This window comes from Dicentrarchus labrax, unplaced genomic scaffold (assembly GCF_905237075.1).
Source record: "Dicentrarchus labrax unplaced genomic scaffold, dlabrax2021, whole genome shotgun sequence".
In the NCBI taxonomy this organism is placed as follows: Eukaryota; Metazoa; Chordata; class Actinopteri; family Moronidae; genus Dicentrarchus; species Dicentrarchus labrax.
The window spans coordinates 30238885-30249680 of NW_026136705.1; the positions used below are offsets into that span (position 1 = coordinate 30238885).

Here is a 10796-nt window from a genome sequence, read left to right on the forward strand (position 1 = left end):
GCTCATTCTCAGTGAGTCCGTCCAGCTCAACACACCAAACTCATCTAATTTTAGCAAAACTGTCCACAATATTTACAAAATCTGAGCAAAATCTACCCGTAACATCCAACATCACGTAGCTTTCAGTTCACATTCACAGCTCTGCTACCTAGCGGGTATCTCAATACAATATTTTTCTATATTTTCTAACAACCTTTATTGTAACTGTGTATCAAACAATATGCTGTTTCAGTTAATAAGTTATTAACTCTCAAACGCACACTTTTGTGTCACTTTTGGGTCTTTTACGGCTTCCAATTTTAGCTTTTTAACTCCCAATAATGAAACTATTGTCCGTCTGGTCTCCTCGAAACTAACCAATCACGGGGATCTCCATCGTCGAGTCTTCTCACTTCTCATTATATAAAGAAAAAACGTTATCTGACCTCTGCCTCTGTGGTCTGTGTCTCCTCCTTGGAGGTTTTCTCTGCAGACATCTGACCTCCAACATCTGACCTCTGACACCTGACCTCTGCAATGTAACGCCACGTTGTTGTTTTTTTCCTCATTAAAGTGAAAAAAGCTCCCTGACTGAAGGGAAGCAAATAATAATGTGATGCATGTTTTAAAAGTATCTAATTTAATCTAAATCATTGTTGTGTTGCTGCTAAAAGGAAAGAAATTCAGCTCTGAGCAATAAATAAACCCCACAAGGCCTTTTGCACACGACAAGTTTGCCAACGTACAAAAGAACAATTGCTCCTAATTGTCCTCGGGGCCATTTAGAGGCGTTAAGAAGATCGGAAATGATTTGAAAGCGAAGCCAGTTTCATCCTCTCGAGAGGTCGACTGAACACATTCACACCGACAGTGGAAGCAGAGACAGTTTGGGTTGAAGTGGAGGTTATTTATTATCTGAATCAAACTAAATTATCATCGACCCGCTGCTTCTGTCCGACGTCTACCGCGCGGATGTGAACGCGCTGATTAAACCCAGCGGGAATTATTTGTTAGCTGATGTTAAATTATTAAATCTCCATGATAACTTTATCCTTTCCTGTACTTGGATATGCTACGTGCTAAGCTAATCTGTGTTAAAAATAATAATTATTATTATTAATTATTAATTAAACAGAAGTAGACGCCTTTTTTTAGGATTTTAAGGTGGAAATAATATTTATTTTGTGGATCAGACACAGAAGCAGATTATTCGTAGGCCTTTATATGTCACATTATATATATATAGTTTATTATAACCTTTATTTTAATGGTCTGTATTTTCATATAACCGGTTCTACAGGAGCCTGCTGGACAGATTTCTCTTGTGTCGTACGTGGGTTTACGAATGGGCCCCCCCCCCCACAGTAATGGCTGCTTGTCAACCACACACACACACACACACACACACACACACACACACACACATCCAGATCACACTGTGTTCAGGGGGGAGTCGACTGCATCCTCTGCCTTTCAGATGTGTCTCCCAGCTGCCTGAAGGAAAACGGATTAAAACCTAACCGGCGTCACTTTAAACACACACACACACACACACACACACACACACACACATATATACACACACAAGCTTTGTCCACACCCCCAGACTCGTTCTAGCACACCAAGTGCTTCACCCGCCCCCTATTAACACACACTCTGAACGCAGAGGGGATCTCTCTTCTTGCAGAAGTCTATTATTAGCTGTTCAACCCAGAGACAAACTAATGACACGTTGGGATGAATCACCAGAGCTGCTGCCTCCAACTATCATTACACTCGCAGCTACAGTAGACAGCCACGTAGGATGCTGGCCACCACGCAAACAACACACTCGTATATACACCGTCAGTCTGCTCCGACAACCGGCAGCGAAAAAGTTCTCACCCCGTTCAACCGCCGAGGCCCACGTGTCTGCAGGTTGGCACCAAAACGCGCCTTTATCTGAACCAGAACTCTGCTGGGTTATTTCACATGTTTGGGGTCTGATGGCATTTTAAAATCTTGTTAAATTCACCTTTTTATAAGGATCCTGATTATATCCATGTGTTTTATGTCAGAATATCAGTGTTAAAAGTGTTACTGTTCAGGGTTTGATGAAGGGAATTTATTGCTTTCTTATAGGTTGTGGTCACATATATTATATATGTGGCTACTATTGACTGTATACTATAAAAAAAAGTGGCTACCGAAGGATTTTATTCTATATTTTTACATGTTTGATGTTCAAAAGGTACTGGATCCACAAACTGGTCCTTTCTGTATAATGAAGCACTATTTGTCCTGTGTAAAACACGATAATTTAACTAAAATATCTAATTACACTGAACATTTTAAGTAAGTAACAAAGTTAAAATAACTTAATTAGGAATGTTTGTGTAACTTACAAAACTGTCAGTGTCTTAAAATTAGTCATAAAAGCTGCTTTAATCAAAAACCTCTAATATTTACAAAATTTGTTTGTGTTACTTAAAATAATCTATTTTAACTTTTTTTTGTTAAAATAACTTTTAAACCTGATAAGTTTATTAACTCAAACAATTTAGGCATTCAAGTATTAAAGTTGAAGTAACTCAAGTATTTATTGTTACGGTAATTTGGGTAAATTAAGTTAATTGTACTAATTATATTAAGTTAATTGAAGTTCTCCAAATTTATTTAAAATGTGTTTATCTGATTAAAGTAACTTAAATTAATATTATTGATTATCAAAATGGTAGCCGATTCGTTTTTCTGTTGTTTTTTCTGTGACAAATCTTTACACTTCATCATTAAGAATTATTTGGATGGATATTTGGGCTTTATGATGGTTAATAATCACAAATATTATAAACATATATAAATATTTAAACATCCTGAGCTAATATTTATTCACCTGAGGTTGTAACCTGGAATCATTTAATCAATCAATTAATGGAGTTAATCCAGATGTGCGATTAGATTAATTTTACTGAGATAATTAAGTTCTTCTATTTACAGGTTGCTATATCAGTCTTACTCAAGTGGATTTAGTTGGGTTCATGTTAATTAATGGGTTCATTCTACTTAATTAAACCTTGAACTCAACTCAAAGAGTCCAATGCATCCATTAACTTCCTCTCACGGTATTGATTTTCTGTTTTCTAAACTTTATCGAGCAGCAAAATAAGATCCGTAGAAGCTGCTGCCCTGCTTGTGTCTCAAACACTGTTATCAACCTGCCAGTCTGCCTGAAACATGGCTAGCCTGCTGCCTACTGTGTTCACACTGACTACAAAACACCATTATTACTCTGAGCCAGGACGCCTGGGTCGGCGTTACTATGACAACTGATGGTATATGATGTGAGGAAGTGTCAAACACAAAGATCAGAGACGTTGGGAGACCGCGAGCCCCCCGAACGCAGGGAGAACGCAGCTTTAACCGACCGGCAGCAGGAGCATAAGTGATACATTAGATCGAGTGTCAGCTCTGAATGAGCGCTGATACATGATCCGTGTTCGCTGTAACTCCTGTACCAGGAAAAGTCTGCAGGTTTGACTCCAGACAAACACTTGACGCAGCTCGTTTCACTCGTTAAAAAACACTTTAAACTGCTGCTCAAGTGCACTGGAAAAAAAATACATTGTAAAAAAACAGCAGCGGGGCCACAAAATAAATACAGTAAAATAACAGAAAATATCTGACTCGTAAAAATACAGTAATCTTCTATAATTAAAATACAGTTTGTTTTTGGCTTTAATTTTACATAAAAACTTGTGTAATTAAAGATATTTACACTTTAAAACCAATTAAATAAGCTATAAATACAGGATAACACTGCTATGATACAAATAATCAGGCTTAAATTTACAGAAGAGTGCTGTTATTATTGGATTGTTATTATTTTAATATGTAACTGTAATAAAATTCATTATCTGTGAAATTACAGTAATTATTGCTGTTTTCACTGATAAAAACTGTATGTTGACGGTTTACCAATGCTTATACACCGATAAACAACATTTACTCAACGTTTTTGTTGTGAAAATTAACAAACAAATCCAGGAAAATCTGTCAAATAAACAAGAAAAATCCTGTAAACTTCCATTTTTTTTTTTTATAGTGTGAATCAAAAAGTGTTTAGCTGTATGCCCAAACACTATTACTCGGTTAGATTCAGGGAAACATCTTAGTCTACTCGGTTAAAACCGCACTGACCTATGCCCTGTATCTACAACACTGACCTACGCCCTGTATCTACAGCCCTGACTTATTTTATTTTTTATTTACTTTACCTTTATTTAACCAGATTGTCAATTGAGAACCGATTCTCTTTACAATGACGACCTGGCCAAGAGGCAGCAGCAAGACGCAACAAGTAAACCATACATACAGCTAATGGAGCTACAACCCCCTTCCACAATAACAATGCATCACATTTAATACGTTATTATAGAAATACGGAATATGGAAACCACACTGTTAACGTCAGGGAACCTTCGTAGGATCTCCAGCACTAATGTCCGACCTGTCCATTCACTCATCAGCCCTCTGCACGCTCTCTGGCTTCAATAATAACGTCGGTTTGCTGCAATGACTGATGCTTTTTCTGGGTTTCTGGGACAGTGTGGGATATTCGCGTTCCTCAGAAGATGATTCCTCGTGATTTTACTGAACCGTCCCCCTCCTCCCCTGTAGAATCAGAGCAAACATCTAAAATCGAGTGTCCCCGTTGACCTTGAGAGCAGCTGGAGCAGTAGGGTCTCTTTAAGATAAACTGCTCCGTGGACAGCGGCCAAAGAGTGATTCACAGACTCCAACGAGCCAGATATACTGTATTAAATCCTACCTGTGCCAGAACAGAGAGACAGAGGGATATTTCACAAAGCGGCAGTTATTTTGACTAATAGCCGTTTCACAAAGCCAGATTGGACGGACTCCATTTAAAGTGAGTGTGTGTGCAGCTTCCAGCCAAACAACTGACATTAGGAATCACACATCAATCTAACTTGTGCGCTTTGAAGAGCCGTCCACTGAAACAAATCCCAACACCCGGTCATCATGTAATCACATGTTTCTGCCTTGTTTCCGCTTTGTTCTACATCAAAAGGCTCGTAGCTGTCAGGGAGCCCAGAGAGTTGTTAAAAAACAAACTATTTCTGAATTATTTCTAGTGGTGAAACAAGAACTCAGATCCTTTAATTAAGTGAAAGCAGAAATGCCACAGTGTAAAATAGACTTTATTATCAGTAAAAGTCGTGATATTATCAGAAAGAAATGTGTATAAAGTATAAAAAGGATGTATTACAGGGATTACAATCAAGGTTGCAGCATCGGATGGACTCAAACAAGTCGGAAACAGAAACAAGAGAGCTGTTTGCTTCCTCGTATTTACATATTTCCTGTATAAACAGGCAGCTACAGAGGGGCTTGCGGTACTCAATAGCGATGAATGTTACGCCCCCCCAGTCCAGCAGCTGTAGTGGATCAGTAGCTGACTCTGTTGGACTGGGAGCTCCCAGTGAACAGCAGGTCCAGACATTCGGAGGCTGCTGAGCTGCAGACGTCTCACGTTTAACCTCCAAACAGTCGATTTTATTCTCACTAGAACGAGTTCACTTAGATTTTTTAATTAAATATAAAAAAAAAGACGCAACTATTTATTTTCTGCTGCAATTTCAATGCCTACAAACATCGCAACATGCGTCACAATTTTCTGGTGATCCAAGAATAGCTTATTTATAGTATTTACCTCACGCACAAATCGTACATGAATCGTAGCCTAAGTTTACGTATAATCCATGATGAAGATGTACAACACTAGGGGGCGCCAAAGCTTGATACGGAGTCGCGAGGCTTTCTTGGTTTTAAGGCGTGCTAGAAAACCTAAAAAATACACACAGTGGATCTAAAACTCAACAGTTGGTTCACTTTTGTTAAGAATAGTAAATGTGAAGTGTCTAATAGAACAATGACCAAGTGTCAGGGAGAAAAAAACACTGAATTTATCAGAAAAGAAGCTTTTAAAAATAATAAGAAATACATCAAACAGACAGAATTGTATAAAAAAGTTCCCTAAATAGGAAATTATCTGCTCAAAATTCATAAAAATCACTTATTTTACACAAACTTCCTCCAGTTACAGGAATATAATATGAAATATCCATTAAAATGACAATATTTTTGCAATTTCTACTCTTTCCCACAGTGTCATTGCTTAAAAAAGCCTAAAAACATCCCAATTTTCTATAAAAGCTGCTGTGAAATCAGATATTTTAGGCCAGAAATGTCACAAATCGTGTTTTCAGGGGAGCTCGTGTCTTTATAAAAGCCGTGATATAGTTCCCACACTGAGAGCTGCATGCAGATACACATCTACAATAAATGCACCACATCTATTCTGACGTCTCCATCAGCAGTAAATCGTGTGTGTGCAGTGAGTGGGGGGCGGCAGGGGGGGCGGGGGTGCTCAATGACCTTATATCCACCAGCCAATCAGAGCTCAACATCGTGACAAAAGACAGCGAGACTCTGCAGTTACTGATCGGCTCCAACAGGTTTGAGCAAACACCTGACGGCTCTAACTGGCTGCATGTGATCCATCCTGCCACCAACATATGTTCTCCACCCCCCCCCCCAACTGCACTCTAAAAATATAACAATTAAAGAATACGGTAATAAACCTGCAGCTGGAGCGCCAAAAAATACCAGAAATGAATTGATTTGAAGGATTTTCTGTAATTAAAATACAGTTTTTAGCTTTAATTTTACATAAAATCAAATTTTTTGGGGCTTTTTAATGTTTAATTAAAGATATTCACACTGTAAAAACTATAAAATGAGCTATAAATACAGGTGAACTCTGCTATAATACAAATAATCACGCTTACATTTACAGCAGAGGGCTGTTATTATTTGATTTTTCTTATTTTAATCAGATTTTAAAAGTTATAGAACTATAATAAGAGTCATTATCTGTGAAATTACAGTAATTATTGCTGATTTCACTGATAAAAACTGTATTTGGACAGTTTACCAATGCTTATACGCTGATAAACAACATTTATTCAACGTTTCTGTTGTTAAAACTTCAATAATTATACAAAATATCTGTCAATTAACAAACAAATCAATGTAAAATTACAGAATACTGTTAATTGTCACTAACTTTACATTATTTTATAAATGTATTAACAGTATTACACTTGGATTTAAGAGTTTAATCTATTAAATAAACAGTAAATATCTACATTTTTATGATTATTTAGTTTTAGTTTTTCACGTTATTTTACATAAGACGTGTAAATTCACAGAATATTTCAATATATTTTTTAAAAATACACAAAAAATCTGTAAAATAAACGTAAATTAACCTGTAAACGAACAGATTTTTGTTCCTATAAGTCTGTTTTTATGTGTTATCTTTGAGGCCGTACATGCAGCCGCCCCCCCAGTTGCCACTCGCTGCCCTACATGAGTCCTTCCACCCTCTCCTTCTCCCCCAGCACACTTTCTGCACCTATTTTAGATTTAAAACCAGGCCAGGCAGCAGAGCTCAGGGCTCTCATCCTCCTCATCCTCACCCTCCTCATCCTCTTCATCCTCATCTTCCTCACTTTCAGTGCCTGTCACATTAAAAGCACAATAAGGAGAGCACAGCACTTTCTCTCTGTGTGGGTTTTTAAAGTGTAACGATTGAAGCTAATAACGTAACCGGTGGGTTATTTTTAGCCTGCACGAAGATGCGCTCAGCAGTGATGGCGATGGCGTCCTCCCCCCGAAACCCCCCCCCCTCTCTCTCCTCCTACGCCATGATGACGTCGTGCTGTTACGCAAATCCAGGGGTTCACCTTTTGTGGACCTCCAGCACCGCTCAGCTCCCGCTGCGGATCAATAAGAGGAATATGTGCTTCTGCTTTTCTTTAATTCCTCATTCAGTAAAGACACTTCTGTAAAACTTGGACACACCCTGTAATGCATGAAACACCTGCTGCTGGTTCTGGTTCTGGTTCTGGTTCTGGGGGGGGGTTATCTGATGTGGACCGGGTCACACAGGCTCCACACAGAACCACAGCTCACACAGAATAATGAATAAAACAAGCATGCAGTGGACAGAAAGTGGGACACTTAACTATTTGTAGAGGTGCTGGAGACACAGGTCGAGGCATTCCCCTTCCACCTCGTCCTCAGTCACCAGGTCCGACAAGGGGCGCATCGGAACCGGGTCGCTCTCCTGCAGAGGCATTCTCATCTCCCGGAGGAAGAGCTCCAGGAACCGTCGGAAGGTTTTCTCCTCTGCTGCAGAGCCGGCCATCATTTCTCATTCCTGGACAGACAGAGAGACAGACTCCGCCCGTCAGAACCGAGCCGCGCTGAGGGAGGGAAGAGTCACTCACACTAGAACCTGGACGACTTTCTGGACTGTCGGTGTCTGAGCCGGACTACCTGAATGAGTGTGGAGCACCGGAGGAGGAGGAGGAGGAGGAGGAGCCGTTGAGTGCCGGTGTGTGTCTGAGAGCGGCGGACCGGACCGGACCGGACTGGAGAGGAGAGGAGAGGAGCCTGGAGTGGGGGGGTGGACCGACCGCGTCTACGTCTCCGGTTGTACTAGAAGCTGGACTGAGACCCCCATTCAGAGCCGAGCGGGAGCGCGCGCCGCGTTATCAGGGATTTCGGATGATCAGAGGGCGGTGACGTCAGAGAGGACGGTGTTGGGGGGGGGGTGAGCGCGCACGCAGTGGTGACGTACGAGAGCTTTTTGTGGACATGAAGGTTGAAATGTTTTTATAGAGAGGCTCTGTAAGTTATTATAATGAGAAAGTTTCCAGAAAGGATCAAAAGTAATGATTTAATATCTCAAAGTTTCAGTTTAAGTCTTTATAATTACTTATAATTACTCTTTAATACTGTTAATTACATCATAAAGTACATTTAAGAATAAAAACTTTATCTGAAATGTTCATAAATGTAAAAAAAACTGTAAATACAAACAGTTGAAGGTTGTAATAATAATAATAATAATAATAATAATAATAATAATAATAATAATAATGTATGTTATTTACAGAGCGCTCTTCAAGGTACTGAGACACTTTAGTTATAATACATAAGACACATAATACATGTAACTAACTGTGCTTTGGTAACTTTAACCATAAAATCAACAGTACTAATATTCTTTTACCGTAAATGTTCGACCCTGTTTATTACGGTAAAGTTGCCACAGCTGCCAGTTTATTAACATAAAATAACATTTATGGGATCGTGTGACCTCTCAGAGGCTTTTATCTGCAGCATTGAACGTCTTTAATAAAGTATTAAAGACTATAAACGTCTCATCAGATGAACACAAACACGGTGGACGTTAATAGAGCGTAAATATCTGAATGTTTCTTTTCTTTCTCCTCCCAACAAATTCTTTGGTTTTCTGTTGAGTTTCACTTTTAATGGAGAATCTTTGGGTTTTAAACTGTAAACATAAAAGAACATTTGAAGTTGACTCCAACTCTTCTGACATTTTATACACAATTAATTAAAGTCAACTGAAACAAACAGATTCATTCATAAAGAAGTTTGAAGCCTGAATGGGTATAATTTTAGGGTTTTTAGGATATGTACTGAAAATAAACAGTCCTTCTAGAAACAAATATTCTTAAATATAAGAAAATATTATTTTATTGAGCAAAACATAATCAGACATAAAAATCCCTGAAAGACTGAAATAGACTGAAGTTGTTCTTAGTACAAGCAATGAAAACTCAGTTATTTAAAATAGACTCTAAATTGATCTAAATTTAATAATTTGTGATGTAATCTAACTAATAATTATCCAAAGAAATAATAATAATCTTACAATAAGACACAATTTCTTCAAACAGCAGAATTAAAATCAGTGACTTTGTGTTAAATTCAGGCTCCAGAAATATTTTTATCCATTTTTATTAAAACAATAAAAACTAAACAGCTGCTTCATTTCCAACACTGCGACCAGACGACTTTCTCTTAAACTGAGGAGTTGTTCCAGTGCTCTTATTCTGAAAATAATGACAATAATCTGGAATAATATAATGCAACCGCTGTTGTTACTGGTTCAATCGAGCTCAATATTATCTGTAAGATCTTATCAAGACAAAGTTAGATGTCTTAAAACCAGATAATCTTTCAAATGCAAAACCATCAAGATTATTTTTCTTTTTAGACAAAAAATAAGTTAAATTCCCAGAAACAAGTTTTTTTTTGTGTGTATATATATAAACTGTATTTGTAGTGAAGATTTAAGAAAAGAAAATATAGAAGTTTATTTGTGATGCTGCAGTTTCAGTAAAAGTGAGATAAATATAAACACAACCACACAGACACATATTATTATTATTATTATTTAACCTTTTAATAACAGTCTGTCTGTTATTAGATCCTGTTCCAGGAGCTTTTGGAGTTTGTTTATGAACAATATGACAACAGTAATTAATACATTAAATTAATAATATATTGATTTATTATTTAATTGTTCTGCATTTAATAATTTTGTTAATAATATAAATTCTAAACACTGTAAAACCGGATGAGATCAACTCAATTTAAGCATGAGGAAATATTTGATTGGAGTAGAAATAATTAAATTTACCTTAATTATAAATATTTAAGTTTATTTAATACTCGTGTTTCTTTAAATATTAATTGTAACAGTAAAATTACAAAATGCAGAAAAATAAAAAAAACACAAAATAAATAAAATACCTATTAAAATAAAGTTTTTACTGAAGTAAATAATCTTAACACCTCTAACCAACAGCGGAACTCTGAAGAGAATGTTGTTTCTACACGGACATTTTAGTTGACGAACCCGGAAATAGGTGCGT

The 10796-nt window shown here is 37.4% G+C and overlaps 1 protein-coding gene across 2 annotated transcripts in view; it reads right to left on the minus strand.

Annotated features, from left to right (window-relative positions):
• Positions 1–8649, minus strand: part of ppm1e (protein phosphatase, Mg2+/Mn2+ dependent, 1E) — a 45465-nt gene extending 36816 nt beyond the window's left edge. Inside the window, exons 1-2 of one of the 2 annotated variants that reach the window (XM_051401821.1) lie at positions 8383–8649; positions 8070–8263 (exon numbers count right to left, since the gene is read on the minus strand). In XM_051401821.1, coding sequence (XP_051257781.1) covers positions 8070–8254 — 185 coding nt within the window. In that variant the 5' untranslated portion in view covers positions 8255–8263; positions 8383–8649. Of the gene's footprint in view, positions 1–8069 lie in introns of both variants that reach the window. The other variant, XM_051401822.1, reaches the window with a different exon arrangement.
• Between the last annotated feature and the right edge of the window lie 2147 nt (positions 8650–10796).